General features: G+C 41.5%; 3 protein-coding genes across 3 annotated transcripts in view; 1 reads left to right on the plus strand and 2 right to left on the minus strand.

The window, feature by feature from the left end:
- LOC104942354 (phospholipase D1-like) overlaps positions 1-4836 on the minus strand; it is a 15100-nt gene extending 10264 nt beyond the window's left edge. The window contains exons 1-6 of the mRNA XM_010767568.1: positions 4772-4836; positions 3420-3501; positions 2245-2355; positions 1944-2129; positions 569-767; positions 289-417 (exon numbers count right to left, since the gene is read on the minus strand). Coding sequence (XP_010765870.1) covers positions 289-417; positions 569-767; positions 1944-2129; positions 2245-2355; positions 3420-3501; positions 4772-4836 — 772 coding nt within the window. The remainder of the gene's footprint in view (positions 1-288; positions 418-568; positions 768-1943; positions 2130-2244; positions 2356-3419; positions 3502-4771) is intronic.
- Positions 4837-5426: 590 nt separating this feature from the next.
- LOC104942355 (fibroblast growth factor 14-like) lies at positions 5427-8082 on the plus strand. The gene is made up of 3 exons (XM_010767569.1): positions 5427-5444; positions 6046-6244; positions 6552-8082. The coding sequence occupies exons 1-3, from the start codon at positions 5427-5429 to the stop codon at positions 6692-6694; spliced, it is 360 nt and encodes a 119-aa protein (XP_010765871.1). The 3' UTR covers positions 6695-8082.
- Positions 8083-18318: 10236 nt separating this feature from the next.
- The window catches only part of LOC104942356 (phospholipase D1-like), a 17360-nt gene continuing 16771 nt past the window's right edge, over positions 18319-18907 (minus strand). The window contains exon 16 of the mRNA XM_010767570.1: positions 18319-18341. Within this exon, the coding sequence (XP_010765872.1) occupies positions 18319-18341 (23 nt within the window). The remainder of the gene's footprint in view (positions 18342-18907) is intronic.

Consider the following 18907-nt stretch of genomic DNA (forward strand, 5'->3'; position numbering starts at 1 on the left):
TTATTTCAAATGTGAAATTGTACCAATATACTCACTGACCACTAGGGGGCGCTCACGGACCACCAGTGGTCCGCGGACCACACTTTGAGAAGCACTGATGTAAAGTAAGCCCTAACTAAGAGTGCATGCTAGCATTTTCGTGTGTGTGTGTGTGTGTGTGTGTGTGTGTATGTGTATGTGTATGTGTATGTGTATGTGTATGTGTGTGTGTGTGTGTGTGTGTGTGTGTGTGTGTGTGTGTGTGTGTGTGTGTGTGTGTGTGTGTGTGTGTGTGTGTGTGAAACAGACCATCAAAAGGTTTCTCTAACTGGATCCAGTCCCTGTAGACGAAGTTGCAGTAGTCTTTTCCATGCCAGAAGCGTGTGCGACCCTGTAACTCTCCAACGCCAGTCTTTAGGCTTTTCACCGAGCCACTCCCTACACACCCAAAACAAATGAAAACATTATGGTAATAGGCCTACATTTACTGAATATAGCACCTTTATATCCTTTACACAATGTGCCTTTCATTCAACTACACATAACATAATGACTCATGTTTTCTGTGTGTCTTCTCATGCTCACACACCGGTGCTGTCCACGCTGCTCACACTGTCTGCGTGTTGCAGTGTGTGTTTGTGCAGGTGTTTGTACAGACTGAAGCGAGCCTTCCTGCTGCGTCCGATCCCCTTCAGCTTCGGCAGGTCCACCGGGTCTCCTCGTCCGTTGACGTTGGAGACGTCCACGGAGGACACGCCCTTTTTGGACGGAGTGGTGGTGGAGCCAGCCTGGGTGCAAGAAGAAAAAATTGAAAGTCCACTCAGTTATGGGATTGGATAATTGATTAAACGCCCATAACTGATATAAGTGAAAACACACCATATTGCCACCATTTAGATTTCTCAAAGGTCACCTATTATGCAAAATCCACTTTTTTCATGTCTCTTCTACATCAACATGTGTCCCCTCTGCGTTAAGAGATTCTGGAAGTTTCAGGAAAAAATATTCTCTCTCTTTTTGTCCTGATCCATTTCTATAAAAACCTGTCTGAAAATGAGCTGATCAGATTTTGGCCACTTTATGATATAACGATTTTTTTGGCTTGTGTAACCATTAGCCAATCACCAACCAAGGTAACCCCCCCCCCCNTCCCTCAGGGACTTATTCCGTTGTGAACGCGATTTACTAGATAGTTCCAGGAAATAAAAGTTCTGGGAACTATTCCTGGGAAAAGTACTTGGTGTGAAAGCGCCTAGTCTGTTCTTTTAACCAAATATCTCTCAGAGGGGCGTGGGGAGGGGCTCCTTATTTTCATCTAAAGTAACAGACAGAGAATCAGCACTTTGGAAACAGGGCTGAAACAGAGGGGATTATGGGTAATGCTACAATGCATAATATGTTTGGTATTTCGAGCCAAACACTTCGGAAACATGTTTTGTATATATCTGAGACCTATAATACATTGATGAAAAACAGTATAATAGGGGACCTTTAAGAAATCTAGCTGTATTAGCAGGTACACTTTTTTTAATTGTCCTTTACTTTGGTTTACGAAATCGTATGTCAATATCTAGTTTTAAGCCTCATTTTACAATACAGATCTGGTGCCCATTTCTTCTTGCATCCCTAGATGGTGGTGTTGTTGAATTATATTACCTAATAAATAGTCTTCCTTTATTTATATAAATGACAATGTGCGGGGTTTTATATGACAACGTGTGTGTGCCTGTACTGCCTGTTCTATTAAAAGAAGAGACCTTTTCATAGCTTGCACTGTGAAAGTGTTCTTTCAATTCTGTATTCATGCACATACAAAACCAACGAGTTACATGCAACGCAACCTCTTCACCACCCTTGTGCAACTGTGTGAGTTTGAGGGCAATTCTCCATTTCTTCCTCACATTGATTGCCTATACCTCCAGACTGTAGACATGTAATTAGTTGTGTAAAGTTGTGTGTTCAACCTGCTCAAGAGCCACAGATCGCGTCACGCTGCCGACATCTGTCAGCCGGTGCTCTTTGTCGTCCCAGCGACCATATGCCAGGTCGATCCCGCCCACGAAGGCCACTGATTGGTCAATGATAACGATCTTCTCGTGATGCGCCCACAGATAGACGGAGGACGAGACGTGATCTGGATGACGCATCACCTAAGACAAAAACATGGGAAATACAGCTCAAATGAATTCACACACAAAGTAAAACAAATGTGTATTAACTTGTCTTAACTGCATCATCTTCAACTACCCATAATCCTTCAGTTACCTTGATGTTGGGGTGCAGGTGCATGAGTGTCCTCTTGCTGTAGCCCGAGTTGATGCCCAGGGCGAGCTCCACCTCTTTATACAACATCACAAAGATGCGCACTCCCTGTTGCTGTAGAAACGAAAGGACTTATTTTTATTTCCATTTGACACATTTGTCTCAAAGATTACAGAAATATTGCTTCATGGATTTTGTTGAAACATGTTGGAAGGGCGTAGCAGCAGGTCCCAATCACAGGGCAGAGACATTAATAACTTTTGATAGGGCATTTGTGCTACGTTCATGTTCTGTCGCCTTAAAAATAATCTCGCATTCGGGAAAATTCACATGAAAAAATTCACAACACAGTCATCAATGTGCTGCATAAACACTTTGAGTGATAAATACAGCACATCTTCTTTGTTGCTCACTGCCTAAAACCCATGAACACAGCACAGTCAGAAGAAGTTGAGAAATGGGACCATCCAAGGAGCAAGTGAATACACCATGTTATGTATCTAATGTAATCCTAATGTTTTGTCATTATGTAGTTATTAAAGGTCTCCTATTATGCTATTTTTAGGCATACCTTATGGGTCTAGCCCTGTTAGAGAAACGCGGATTTTGGGTCCTTAGCTTGAAAAAAAAGAAAAAGAGTGGGAGCTTGTGCCTGCTCAGAATTCTACGAGATACTCAGCTAAATGCTGCCGTGATTAAACGCCATATCATGTTCCAAACCACATCAAGGATTATTTCTGAAACAGTATGGAGCTCAAATGCTTTTTCTCTTGCGGGTTTACCACAAGGTGAGTTTCTTTTTTTATTTCCTGCTTTTTTACACATACTCTCTCCAGTATAGGTTAGCTCTGAGTGTTAGCGATGCTTGCTAATGTAAACAAAGACCATATTACGTCCCAAAACACGTCAGGCATTGTTTCTGATAGCAACGTTTCTGATAGTGCCGTGGGTCCACATTTCCGATATTACGTCATATCGGACGCAAATCTGGATCAGCTCCGTTTTTTTTAGAGATTTAGGTACAGAGGAAAGAGAGAGGGTTTTGTTTTCTGACACTTTGTGAGTTCTCTGACACACCGGGGACACATATTTATGCATAAAAGACATCAAAAAGTGCATTTAGCATGATAGGTCCCCTTTAATACTTGGCCTGTGGGTCATGACGTAGACCTACTTACTGCTTTGCGTTTGAGGGTACAGTCAAGCCTCCACCTGTTGCCCTCCACTACAGGTCTCTTCAGAAAGATCTCTGGACTCAGCCTAGGAAAAAAGAGAGATATAAAACACATAGATTAAATAACCATTTTTCAAATGCATCACCACCACTGGTTAGAACATTAAACGATGGAAACAAATAGATATTTATAGTCACTCTTTCAAAACTACCAACGCATTTCACACACTTAACATATGACAGACATGACATAATGATATATTTTCATGAGTCATTAACGTTGGCATCCTGAGCCGACATGTTTACAACGCCATCGGGTCACATTACACAGGGTGACACCTCAGTGGTTAAGACCATAAGCCCAGTGACAACGGCCTTGGCACACAGGGATGTCAAAGAGGGATCATAAACTGTTAGATTTCAAGTTACACTGTCAGTAAAACCAGAACTGTGTCAGTGGAGACAAATACATTGGTTATTTCTTATTACAAAAACACCATTAAAACACTATTAAAGGAAGAGTTAAACAACGGGCCATGTAATATGCAAAACAGTTTATCTGGTTATTAATATTAGATTAGATATTCATCTAAGAGTGTTTGCAAAGGATAATTTCCCCCCAGGTGTAACTGTCATTTAACAAGTGTTTCACATGAGACGGGTTTCTCTTTGTTTTAACTAGTGTTTCTGAATTTCAACATTGATTACATAACATGCAAGCATATATTCACAGTTCGGAGTGGCATAAATACACTTTACAGGCCCTCTGACAGGTCTTATAACCACTTGATGTGTGAGAAACATCACAGTAAATCAAGACGAGATAGTGAAAGACAAAGAGTGTGTAAGTAACAGCAGTGTAAACAAACACTTTATGGAAACTATATTTGTGTCAGTGTATTTCTATTCTGGGTGTGTGGAAGAGGCTGTAATTAGAGCCAGTACCATTGCATCGCCTTCAAGACAGCCAGGACTTGTGGGTTATGCATAATGTAATGTGACACAGTATGTACTACATTTACAGGGTGTCAAAGTCTCAGCTCGTTCTTTAGAGCATGTCTCTGTGTGTTTACCAAACTAATAAAATAGGCCAGTATAACTATTCTTCATTTATTAAAGCTGGATTATGATACACCTGGGTACAAATAGCATTGTTGACTATAGACACCTGGGTACAAATAGCATTGTTGACTATNACACACACACACACACACACACACACACACACCTTTATTAGTGTCCTCCTATGTTAGCATGAGTGGCTGTGGCTGAGAGTGAGATTTAGTTATACGTTAAATCACCAAGTGTTTGTGTATTTCTCTCTCTCGCGCTTGCATCCCCCCCTTACCCACCCACCCACTGACCCCTCCCTCTCGGCGCTGGTTGGTTGCCACGGCTACAGTGTCGCCTCTCTTCCTCATGTTGCTATGAGACTCGGACCGACAGACCTGAGCTGAATGACAATGCGTCTGTGGCGCTGGCAAGAAGCCCAAAAACATCCAATAAGAGCTGGTCTAGACAAACACTTCCCAATCTGGGGTCTGGGGACCTCCGGGTGATTGTTTGGGTTGGCAGGAGCCTCCTCAGCCACACCAGGGAAAGTTTATTAACGCTATTTATATCCTCAGTAAATTGCCCTCGATGAGAAAATGTGCCAGTCATTGTGTACTTAATAGTTATGAGAGCTCCTTTATGAAATGCAATAAGAAATCTTTTGAATTAGTAATTGTGATGCAGCAAAAGTAAAAGCTACAATCAATCAGTATCTTTTATATACACAATTGATCAATGATGATGTTTCACGTTCAGACAGACAGACAAAGTTTCAAAGACTAATGAAGCAACTAAAGAGGAATTGAGAGAAACCAAACAAGAGCTGAAAGACAAATATCAGCCCTGAATTTTACCATTTTTCATGGTGACAGAAACGTCCAAATGAATGCTAATTCTGCTCCGATTTCTTGCTTACATGTTTGCCATAATGATTTAACAAGGAAATGATAAGTCAGTCATGTTTCGCTCCCCCCAAGTAGCCCAAATGTCAGCTTTAAATGATTGTGAATTGAATGATTGCTGGTGTTGAAAACAAGCTATCAATAACATATTAAAAAACTGTTTTAGTTAGGTATTGCAAAGTGGAAATTCTTGTCAAAATGTTGTCATTAAACTAGGCTTCAACAAATCAATTATTGCTTTGTTTTGAAACCTGACAGATTCTGACCTCCCGTGTTACATCAGCCTGCCTTTTTCTTACTTGCTGCGGCTCAGTAGTGCAGAAGGACGCTGGAGAGCTGCGATTTCTCTCCCAGTAAGAATAACACCTTGATTAAGTGCTGAAATATGTTCCTCTGAAGGCGCCGGCGACCATGGAAAAGGGTTTTGACATATAACAGCAGAGCCGAGTGGGTGGGAGTGTGCGATCTTTGGGCTTCTGCAGAATCAATCTGCTTTCCTCTATCCGTTTAGTTTGGTATTCACATGCATCCACAAGAGAGAGAGTCTGTTCGGGGTTAGAGCAACACATCATTCAGCCAGCTGGTCCACATGCATTTGATGTCAGATGTATTGTCTGATATGCAAGTTATTCAGTATTGTATCTAAATACTTGTCTTTCCTCTGTGTCTCCGCAGGAACTGTTTACAGCGGAGTGTAAGTTTAAGGAGTCGGTGTTTGAGAACTACTACGTGATCTACAGCTCGATGCTCTACAGACAGAAGGAGTCGGGCCGGGCCTGGTTCCTGGGCCTCAATAAAGAGGGGCAGGCCATGAAGGGCAACAGGGTGAAGAAGACCAAACCAGCTGCACACTTTCTGCCTAAACCTATAGAAGGTAACACACACTCTCACACACATGGGGGATCATTCCTTTACATTTGTGTGGTTTTACAATACATGTCTGTTTTCTGAAATGTCTCTTTGTTGTATTGGATTTGAAAGTATAGAACTTCTTCTCCTGACATTCTTGGTTTCTTTCCTTCCTTCATACTTCCCTTACCCCTTTCTCCTCCACCTTCTTTTACCTCTCTTCTTCTCTCCTTCACTTGTCAACACCTTTCTTCTTCTTCTCATTTCTCACCACTCTTTCAACTCTCCTCCTCCCACTCCCATCCGCCTCTTTTCTCCCGCGACCCCTCCAGTTGCGATGTATCGAGAGCCTTCGTTGCACGACGTAGGGGAGGCGGTGCCTAAAGTCGCCGGGGCCCCGTCTTCCAAAACTACAACCAGCGAACCTGTGGTCATGAACGGCGGCAAACCAGTCAACAAACCAGACAAGACATAACCCCGCCTCCCCCTTTTATCCCCCCCCTGGCCAACCAGAGGCCAGGACAAGCCAGACTCGCCCCACTGCTGCGCTCTCACTAAAAACTGCAACGAAAGGTAACCAAACAAACCATCAACTTCTGACTGGTCAGCAGTGGGGCCGCTCGTCGCGTCACGTCTCGATGTAGGACGGATCCGCTACAACTTGCTTCGACTGGTGGCGGGGGAAAAGGGAGGAGGAAGACCATAAATGCTGGCCAATGCCCGCCAGATGTTTGGGAACTGGTTCAGTGGCATGCCCTCATACGTGAGACAAAATGACTTCTTAAAGATATAAACAAAAAACGGGAAAAAAATGTCTTCTTCACCGGTATTTTTCTGTGACAATCTGTAAGAATGAGTCCCCTTTCTTTCCTCTCCTGATACTGTTTCTGTTGCCAGGTATGCTTGCTTGCCGGTGGCCACGCACACACACACACTTGCACACGACTCCAACCCGAAATCGACCACTTGGATTCGATTTTTGCGTAAATAAAAAACAGATTAAAAAACAAACATCGGGCAAAAAGAACATTTTAAATACCAACCAGTGATGATTCAGAGGATGCTTAGTCATCGATCAATTAAGACAGGACGTTCTGTACCGAGCCTATAAGGAAATGTTCTTAAAATCGCCCTGTGCATTAAAAATAAGGCAACACACACTATGACCTGTTTTAATCACATACTATATATCTGTTAAGAAAAGAGAGTTCTTATTTGACACTGCATAGCTTAAAGCATGTTCGTCTTTTCAGTATTCCTTTATTATCTGTTAGATGGTTCATTATTCTGCACACACAGTGAATATTGAGCTGCGTCGTTGTACGGACACAAAACAGATATTTTGTGTCTACCTTTCCGTCTAACAAGTTGTTTTCTGTCCCTTTTTTACGAATGTTATGATTTCCACATCACTTGGTAGCTCAGGAGAGGAGGAGATCTGCTCGTTAGTGTGTAGCTGAGTGATGAAACCCGAATGATTTCCCTGTTTGTAGCAACGCAAAGTACAGGAGGCATGCTGGCGTCCACGCAGCATGGTAGCAGTCACTGTTTACACGGAGTAGCAGAAACTTCAAGAAGTAGTACTTTTTCTTTCTGTTGCCTCCCAAGTACTTGAAGTTATGAGGAAAATATAGGAATGAGGGTTATAATGAACAGGGTCAATTATTTTGAAGCCACTATGTGTGGAATTTACCACCCAGTGGTTTAAAAACAGGCACTGTGGTAATGCAATGCACGCCTTTACCCCTCCCCGTAGCAGAGGATCAGAGGAATTAATAACTATAGCTGTCAAACAAATAAAGAGGAATATTTATTATAAATATCAATATTTTTTTCTGATATATAGAAAATGAAAATACTAAAGTAAAGCACCTCAAAATTGTACTTAAGTACAGTGAAAATACAATATGTGGTTACATTCCACCACTGGTCCTGTGTCAATATGTAAAGTAGCCTATCAATTCAAGTACAAATAAGTATTAGAAAGTTGGTTTCTGTATAACCACCCGAAAACAAATAGCACACTTTGGTCACAGCGATAAAATCAAACCACTGAAACGAAGCTTTGTCTGAAACGTTTAGATCTACAGGGCTGGAAATCACATGCCTTGGAGAGAAATAAAAACCAAATAGATCCCCATGCTTAGCCCTCTCACTGTGACAGTCAACACGGCACCAATCTGTTCCGGACTGCTCTACAAACATTCTGTTTACTCGTCAAAGAATAGACACCAATTAACTACACCGGTAGTCCGTCATATCGCTGAGGGGACGTTAATGCTGTGATCCCACGCTTCATATTAGTGTCGGAGACAATGAGGTAGCAGCAAATGAATTTATTCAGTAAGAAACAGAAACCGTGCAATCTCTCTTGCTTTGATTCTCAATTTTAAGGCCAAGTCTCTGCTTTGAATTTCGATCAGATCCTTGAAACACTTGTCGTATTTGCTGGAGATAAATGACCTCCCAAAACTAAAAAAGAAACAACACAAAGCGTCCCGCCCTAGAAAACTAATCCTCACAGTTGTTCCAACATTAAGCGTCAGGTGTGTAGCAGGTGAAACACGAACCTCTCCAAAGTGTTCAATGTGGTCCCGCTGTGTTGTACTGTACGGAGAATGCACTCTTGAAAAATACAAGACATCTCAGTGTCTCTAATTGGCATTTCTCAGAAATGTTCCTCACACATTTTTCTCTCCTCTGAGCTCATTAGCTGCCGCTCGCCTTGGTGTTCGAACACGTGTGGCTGACCAATTTACACTCTGTGAACTCTGCTTATTTGTGTCCTTCCGTAACAACTGTTTTGAAAGGAAAATATTTGTGAATAAGGGGGAAATGGAATTTAAATATGTGTGCAAAAAAGAGAGATAAGAATCTTATGTGAATGCACAAAATGTATTGCTGCTGTTGGATCATCTGAAAGTATTACTTTTCGCTGGACCGTACTGTAGATTCAATGTGAGTGCCTCTCATCCCCAGTTTAGCTCAAGATGTGAGATCTGAATGCTAAATATTTATCCAGCAGGGTTTTAGCAAGCATTTCCAAATTCTCAAAGTCGCTCGACTTCGGCTCTGTCCCTGTTAAATGTTACTTAAAGTGCAACGTGGGGCCGTGGTGATGAGTAAGAAGTCCTTTTTGACCGGTGTTGTACTTGTCTAGCGTCAAAGAAATGTGGATGTAACATAATATTGCTGTGTCACACTTGGGGTTACTAGCAAAACTGTAAAAAAAAAAAAGAGAGAAAAACCCTGACAATCAGGTCTGTAGACGTCCTTCTTCTTTTTTTACGTATCCTGTGTTGTCGCAGCTGCCTGTGTCTAAAAAGCCACTTTAATTACAGTCTATAGAGTACAATGTTTTTGCCTGGCCAGACATTTAGGAGATACAATCGAGACTCTGCTATTCATCGAATATTATTAAGCAGCTAATTTGTCCACACTGCTGGCAGGGAGGAAATGGTCCTGCATTCAGAGAGGCCCAGCTTGTTAGGTTAGAAGTGTGGCTCACATCCTGTGAAAGCAGCTATTGAAGATCTGTGGCACATGCTCAAGAATTAATGATGGTTGAGGATGGAGAAAAAGGGACGCGGTTTCCTGGCTACTGACCAAAGACACTGCTTGAATAGTGTTTCCAGGCTGGTAATCACAGTTATTGGTTCAAACAACGAAGGCGCAATTACTCTCAGCGTCTCCTCCGAGATTTCTCTCCACTGGTGGTTAGCCAGGTACCAAGGCTACAATGATGAGATATCTAACGGCGGGCTGTGCACAGGAAGAGGGCTGATTTAATTAGAAGTGAGCAATCACGACAACCCGGGTCACTTTTAATTTCCACATGCAAGTACCACTCATGTTCTCGTGGCAGGTACACATGTAGCCATCTCACTTTGTCCTGTAGCTCTGAAACCAGAAGGCACACAATGGACATAATAGGACGGGAAAATGCTTGTGACCTGACCACTGCAGTACAGGTGCACTTTAGAGACGTAGTGATCAGCACTGTACCCAGGATGTAGCTGGCCTCCCTCAGGTTTCCTTTCTTTTTTCCATTCCACTTTATTCCTCTGACAAAAGACTGCCTTATTACATCTGAATCTGAAACGAGACAGTTACCGCGCTCTCCTCCCAGCTGTTTCTTTCTCTGAGCACACACACACACACACACACACACACACACACACACACACACACACACACACACACACACACACACACACACACACACACACACACACACACACACACACCATTCATCCTTTTTTACGTTTCAATTATCCTTTGATCCCCAATCTTCTGTTCACTGTAACTATGCTAGCTTTCACTCTGCTCGTTTTGTCCTCACGCAGCCAGAGAACTTATTCCCACCTCCTCCTTTCTCCTCACTGTTTGGACTGTTTCCCACTTGTTGCATGGTTTTTAAAAGAGGAAAGATGACTGGGGCTAATGCATGTGGTAATGTAGGAAATGTGTTATCAAAACAAAACAAACATTTACAGCGGAGCACCAGTACAACTTTGCATCTGGCTCATTTCTCACATTGGTTTGCAGTGGTAGACGTGTGTGGCATCAGAAACAACTAACATTACGCATAATCCATCATTGCAATAATGGAGCAAAGGAAGAATGAATCAAAATTACTTCATATCTCTAATACAGTTACACTAATGCATGTCTTGCGTGGTAAACTTTTAGCAGAGCATCACTATTTAATTCATCTGGCTGAGAGGAAAATTATATTATAATATATAGATAACAAAAAACCAGAAGAAGTAAATGTTTGATATCCTTTGCTGCTTCTTTTAACAATGATGGATTGAGTTTATGAAGTTATTTGAGATGCTGACACGTGGTGGTTCTCTGATTAAGGACCATTATACTATATAAAATCTTAAAACACATGGTACGCAATCTTCTAGTGACATTTAAGCTGGAAAGAAATGGTGTCACACATGTGTAAAGCCACAAATCATCCAAGAAACGTTTCAATATTAAAGTGAAAAGAGAGACGGCGGAGGTTTCTTTATTCGTGTTCATGCTGCTGTGGGGTTTGTCCAGGTTTTATCCGCAGTATGTGTTCCTGAAACAGGGCTAATGGAAGCTAGTGCACATATAATCGCAGGTTCAGTTTTACAGTGAAGCTGGGATTAATTACAATACGGAGAACCAAGATGTACAACAACCCGCTGTGATGCAAACCATGCTAGCTATGAGCCAAAAGCAAAATGTCACTGGCGCTAACCTAAAAGGAGATTACTCTGTCTGTCGGTAAATGTACAGTTACCTTTACATACATATTATGCAAACAGTTTGTCTGCACTGTACAGTTTGTGTCCAATCCATTGTATACACACAGAAAACAATATTGAATAAAGGATTTATATAAAGGACTGGACTGATTGATGTCAAATAACCATTTTACCATCCCTGTATTTATTCATCCATCATCCAACATTACAATTAATTCCATTCATTATTTTTATTGACCTACGGGTACGATGTGTTATCAGCCGTTTTTAGCTGCAGAAAAAGGAAGTGACTTCATCTGTAAAGAAATAGCTTTGTGTCTTATTATTATTATATGTATTTAATCCCTTATTGAAATGCTGTTTTCTGTCCAAAAACTGTTCAGAAAAAGCAACAAAGTTTTACAGAATAATTTCATAATTTATCTTTTGAGAGAAAAACACTCAGAGAAATAGATTTTGTTGGAAGCACCATTAAGCATATGTATGGCAGCAGGTTGACAGGCAGAAACACACACACACACACACACACACACACACACACACACACACACACACACACACACACACACACACACACACACACACCGCCTGGCCTCCTTTAAATGACAGATGAACAAGCAAATACTTTAATTAAGTGGATGTCATTAGAATTTGCATATGTAAATGAGGTGTACTTTGAAGGGCAACATGGTGTTTAATTAGCTAGATGTGGCTTATAAAGCACTGAACCTTTAATTATATGCAATGAAAAGCTGAATGCTTAATCTCTAATTCAAACTGATGATAGCTTAACGTTATTTATAACTTGTTTAAATAAGTAAGTGTTAAGTTGGTGAACTTTGCCATGACTTTTTTGCTGTATCACACCTCAGTTATTTTTTATCTTTCTCCTGTCACTCTTTGTCATCTTAAGTATTTTGTTTCACCATCTGTTCTGCTATCATGTCACATACTTTAAAGCGTCTTGCATGCATTTTAACTCCCATACTTTGTCATAATACTGCACCTGTGTGATTCATCACTCTGCAGACAAATTCAATTACTTTAATGTCTGCAAAGTGAGTTGAGAATAGCTTCTCATTTGTAGTTTCTGCATCCGGCACAATTTATATTCTATATTGGCCTTATCAGGGTGCCATTATAAGTTGTTATCTTTCTAAGTGTAAACATCCATCATATTCACGTTCATCCTCTGCTGGACGTGTAATTGATCATTGAAGAAGGCGATGACAGGATCTAGATCGTGTCCTTCTGTCAGCAAAGTTTGTTGTTTGTTTGTGCATGTAAATGGTCTGCAATCCAAAAGTTAACCTCCAAAAGTATAATATGGCCCCTTCACCTGAACGTAGATGACCTATGCCACTATTGAGTAGCTCTAGGGCTCAATACTTTCATAACAAAATCAAGATGTTTCAAAGTTCTCTTAAAGCAATAAAAGTGTTTTCGATGTTTCCTTTTTATTGTTCATTTGTGTGACGTTTATTTTTTAAACGGTCGTCATTTCTTTGGCTCCAGGGCCACAGCTGTGAGAGTGGGGTTATGTCCTCGATATTGTTTCCCGTCATCCTCTTTCCTCTTCACTGTCCAATAAAGGAGGACATTACCAAAGAGGAAACATAGACCTCAACAAAGGATGATGCATTTATGCTCCTCACATGGTCCTGTTTCCTGAGTTGGGATAGATACTGCCAAGAAAACAGATTAGGGGAACCATTCAAATTTGAACCAAAATGTTCCGATTTGAGAATATTCCAACACTACATGAATGCAGTCAAAGTGTTCCCAAAGTTAGAAAAAGTCAAACTTAGTTTATTATTCTGATCTGCTACAAACTGTAATTGGTTTCTTTCATGACCCTCTATCAAGTTTCATGAAAACCGGGCCAGTAGCTTTTTCGTAATCCCGCTGAGAGACAAACCGAGTTAAAAACATTACCTACTTTCGGGAGTTAAAATCTTTAGTAACCCATAAGTGGTTTGGTATCTTCTGGTGAAATAGAGACCCTTAAATACTGGCTACGGCCCTGTTTGGCTCCACGAAGTGTGCCTTGACTCAATTAATGAGATCACTTTTGCCACCAGCTAAAGTAAAACTCCATTATGCACAAAGCAAAATGGCTGAATAGTAATCTCTTATTAAAAAGCAGCCAATTATAGCCGCAAAGCAAAATTAAATTTTGTTATCACATGGCGCAAAATGTTTCGATTTCCTGTCTTTTTGATTAATTTCATTAAAACGGCACCGAGTTGGGATTTATGGTCTCTTATCTGACACAAATGCACACACGCACACACACACGCACAGATGTATGCCTGTTCTGGAGCGATGTGTTTGAGGTGGCATTGAGAGCTCACTTGAGAGCCTGTTTCTGTCTGCCTCATTATCATCAAAGACAACAGGCGCTCCAGTACATGCACTCACACTAACATGCACAAACTCACTTACATGCACACACACACACACACACACACACACACACACACACACACACACACACACACAAACAGGGGTAGGGCAGAGCAGAGCAGCATCCAGCCTAGCAGACACGCAGCCTGAATACTGATTAACCAATCAGAGCCCAATTCTGCCTGGCACCAGAGATACTCGTTGGCTGCCATGGCAACCAAGAAAGCATCATAGCTGAAAGGAGAAACCTGGTGTGTGTGTGTGTGTGTGTGTGTGTGTGTGTGTGTGTGTGTATTCTTTTTTTATAAACTTTGGCAGCCATATTATTTCAAGCTTTGAATCTTTCAAAGTGCTTTGAAATTAAAGCTAGCTGTACTAATCAATATGTTTGATATCAACAATGATTTAGAATGTGAAAGGAATCACTTTCCACTCAGCAGTTTTCCCTCGGCTCTATGGAGCATTTCCCCTGTGGTGCTATTTATCCATTTAGATTGTTACGGTCTGAGTTCCCAGAGATATTGCCCATATAGCTGTCTGTCTTCTCTCCAATATAATGGAATTAGATGGCACTCCGAGATGGTGCTCAAAGTGCCAAAAAATAAATTTGGCTGAAGAGTATGTATTTTTGATTTGGGGCAAATTGTCCCTTATTGCAACTTTTAATTGAATCTATGTTGGCTTTTGTTACGAGTATTGTTCAGTTAATGTGATTCAATTCTGGACACAGCTTTGGCTACAGCGTGTCTGATGCACACTGATGACTGAAACATGTTGTTATCTGAGGGGCACTGAAAGAGAGAAAAGAGGACACAATTAAAGACAGTGGGAGCCTTTGTCTCGCTGCTTTGCCAATATATTTCTCAACTGTCATGCAAATGAGGAGCAGTGCACTGAGGAATACAGAGAGAGATGAGTGGAACAGAAAGAGATCTGGCTTTGTGCACATTACACACTACAAACTTTCCAAATGAACAAAATAATGCATCCATATTCACAATACGATTCCTGCTCTATTGTAAGGAATGTGAATACGGAGTATATGTCACCACTCAAACTGTTGTATTTACCAATACAATCTGAAACATTTAGGTTTCACTAGCTGTGCTGTTTTTGGCACAAACAAAGCCATGAGTCACGGGGTGGGTTTCACACTAAACGTCCACTTCAAACCGCTGCGTCACTAATCGTCTCTGTTAGCACGGAGTCATGTTTAGCTTGACTCAGAACAGATTGAGCATCATAAGAACTCTTAAAAACATCAAAATTAGTCACGTTTTGACGCAAAATCTTCCCATAATAATGCCTAGTATTGTCAGTTTGTGAGGACTCTTCCTGAGAGGTCAAAGAGTGATCTGTGTAGCCAGAATAAAATAAAGTATAAATGAACATTGGCATGAGCACCGTGCCTCTCGACGCCCCTCTGAGACCCCCTTCTGTATTCTGTATTCACTTTCAAAGCTTCAGCACTGAGCTGCTGTGAGGAAATTGCAGGGATTATTGAGGGCTAGAACAAAAGCAGGCAGAGCTAACCCAGGTTTAACACTGGCCTGTGATATCCCCGGGTTAACATTTAACAAGTGCATCCGTTCACATCTGGATCAGTGATAAACCCAGAGTAAAGACTTCAGCCGACGGCCAAGAAGCACGTTCAAACTGCGCATGCGTGAGTGGCAATAACTCTCCTTACCAGCAGGTGGCGGTAGTGTGTATTCGTCATTCAAAAGAGGCAACAACCGGAAGACAGACTGTGTGATACACCGAGAGAAGAAGAAGAACAGACTGCGTGATATAAACAAACAACAAATAGCGTGTGCGTTCCATTTTCACTCTACAGCGAGAAGCTCATGGGGCTTTCCCGAACCTGTGTCGAGAACTGGAGTTGAATAAAATCTCAACTCTTAGTTTGTTTGGGTCCCTCGCTTCCGTTTCGCTTCTCATGCACTGATTCGCTAGCTGAACAGCCAATCAGAGTGATTTATTTTGCCGACTGCCTTTGGCCGACTGCCCGCCGATTCAACAGGCGTCGGCCCGGCTGAAAAGACCCGTCGGTGCGGGACACACAAATCTGAGTAGGGCGTGTCGGCGCTCATCGTCGGCCTGACGCCCACCAACGCCGATAATCGGCCTGGTGTGTCCGTGCCTTTATATAGGTTTCTGTGCATGTGAATCATCTGGAAAGGCTAAAACCCCAAAGGTCGCACCAGAGGCTATTCTATTCTGTGTGTTAGTGACAATACTAGACGTTGCGTGGTGAGGAGAGGAGGAGTGGATTATACATGGCCGCCCCTCCCTACGGGCCAATCACGCAGGCTGCATGGAGCTCCGCCTTGCGCAGGGGGCCCCGCCCAGAGGGCCTCAGCTGCTGTGCGCAGTTCTCCGCTCAGTTCTCCGCTGCCCCCGCGAGAGTGAGAGGTGACAAGGGGAGCACGTCTGTAACCCGACACTGTTGCAACTAATCGACATCTGACCAATCACGGCTTTGATACGGCCACTAGTGCAGGTGAAGAGATGTCGGTGAAAAGACAGTTTCAGTCCAGAGAGGGAAAAAAAAAAACATGAAGAAACTAGAGCATCATTCGAAGGTGGGTTATTGTATGAGTCTAATGTACAACTTGCGAATGTTGTATAAGTCAAATTGCCAATTGCCATATTAAAACATCAGCTGCAATTCACGACATGAAGAAGTCAGTCTCTGTTCATGTCGTGAATTGCAGCTGATGTTTTAATATGGCAATTGGCAATTTGACTTATACAACATTCGCAAGTTGTACATTAGACTCANGGACGCTGCGATGATCTGTTTGGTCTTTGGAGCCAAACACTTCAGAGACATGTTTTGTTTATATCTGAGACCTATAATATATTGATGAAAAACAGTATACTAGGGGACCTTTAAGACTCAAAGTGAATTATGAGACTGTTTTTTGAAAAAGAAAGTCCTCCCTTCAATCAATTTGTGGTGTTAAAATGTGTTCCAAACAGTCAGTGTATCCTACAGTCAAATAAATACTCTTCCGACAGTCCAGAGATTGGTCTAGGTGGGGTGCAGCATTTTTAAAGAATGGATATTAAGAGTCTTATTGCATTTTGTTGCTGATTTCACAATGCTGCATGACAACCACATAGCAATACTAGGTCATTCTAGATTGCTAAAAGATTGTTAGCACTTCATAACTGAACCAGTGTTCCAAGAATTTAATGAAAAATTACCAAGAGGTTTATAAATCACAGCTTTAATCTGCTGTCAACAGTATGCTGTAACAGAGTGGTTTTGAGCTCCTTTTCATTCCAACACTCCTAATCCAGGGCTTATTTGGTTTTGGGAGTGATTACTGAGCTATGTTATCTCATCACAGAAAAACACAATGACTGCTTTAAGAATCAGCAGTTTGTTAAACCAAAAAAAAAAATGAAACTTTTGCCACATTTTTTGTCTGGAGTACAAATTAAATAACTACACGTCTGACTGAACGCATGCATGTGCTTCATTGTGTCTGTGTTTGTTCCTGTGCACATCTTCCTGGCAGGACCTTGGTGTTTAAGTGCAGCAGCTACAGACATGCAAGCTGGTGGGGTCAGAGCATCGATAGCTTCGTGAAGAATCATGGGAAGGCTTTCCTCAGAGACCACCGCTGCGGGTCTTTTGCACAGGAACAGGAAAACATCGCTGCCAAATGGTAACTACACTGAGAGAGAGCTCAGCTGGTTGAACATGTGGACAGACTTACAAAAATACCAACAAAAAAAACAATGTACATTATCTGCGAAATCCCCATTTGTTTCGTTTTTACAATCCTGTGTAGCATCCTACATTTTAAAAACTTTGATACGATAATATACCATTTCAAAGATTGTTTGTAGATGTGATCATGTTCTCTAAAAACAAGCTGCATAGTGAAATGCATACAACTTAAAATACCCACATTTTGTCAATGCCTTCCTCTCTTATCCTTTCACTGGTAACTATGGAAATATATTAGAAAAATAAGAATTCAGGTCTTTTTTTGCATTTTCTCCCCCTCAACTGGCAGATCCTGTGATATTGAATCATCTGTGTGATAATGTCCTTACGTAGTCTTTGTACTCAGCACAGAGCCTGAGAGAAAAACATGCTGTGGGCCTGTGAGCTAATGGGAAAAAAAAGTGTTAAAGAGCACTTATGTCGTGATGAGACAGTTGTGGGTGTTGCCTTGAGCTTGAAAGGTTAACAAAAATAGGGAAGTTTTTGCATGTGTGGGTGTGTACTATCAACACGAGCGCTCGTGGCAGTGAAATCAGTTTTTACTCTCATTTATTTATTTATTTAAAGGTATGTGAATGGAAGGAATTACATGGAGGATGTGGCTGATGCTTTGGAAGAGGCTAAAGAGGAAATCTTCATCACTGACTGGTGGTGAGTTTCAGTCATTATTTGTGTGAACAAGAATGATGTCAAAGAATTTGGTTAAAATGTGTCTGCTGACAGACCTGAAATGTGAACAGTGTGAGAGCACAGAAATAAACAGCTCAGTGTTATCCGTCATGCTTCAACACTGAACAATGCAGTGCAGCCTCTACACACTAAAACACTGTCAGAATAACAAAACAAAAAAGGAGCAAAACAACAGTATTTTTTATTACATACTTGTTAGTGAAAGGCAATTTCCTTCAATCAACCCTGTTTTGCAAAAATGACAATAATTAGGGCAGATCCTATTTGTACCCAGGAGTCTATAGTCAACAATGCTATTTGTACCCAGGAGTCTATAGTCAACAATGCTATTTGTACCCTGGTGTCCATAGTCAACAATGCTATTTGTACCCAGGTTTCCATAGTCAACAATGCTATTTGTACCCGGGTCTCCATAGTCAACAATGCTATTTGTACCCAGGTGTCCATAGTCAACAATGCTATTTGCACCCGGGTGTCTATAGTCAACAATGCTATTTGTACCCGGGTGTCTATAGTCAACAATGCTATTTGTACCCAGGTGTATCATAATCCAGCTTTAATAAATGAAGAATAGTTATACTGGCCTATTTTATTAGTTTGG

The sequence above is a fragment of the Notothenia coriiceps genome, unplaced genomic scaffold (assembly GCF_000735185.1).
Source record: "Notothenia coriiceps isolate Sejong01 unplaced genomic scaffold, NC01 NC01_scaffold00004485, whole genome shotgun sequence".
In the NCBI taxonomy this organism is placed as follows: domain Eukaryota; kingdom Metazoa; phylum Chordata; class Actinopteri; order Perciformes; family Nototheniidae; genus Notothenia; species Notothenia coriiceps.

Bases quoted from the DNA above. Each gene is read 5' to 3' on its own strand.
- LOC104942355 (XM_010767569.1), top strand. The intron at 6,245-6,551 runs GTAACACACACT...CGACCCCTCCAG, and splicing joins TCTGCCTAAACCTATAGAAG to TTGCGATGTATCGAGAGCCT.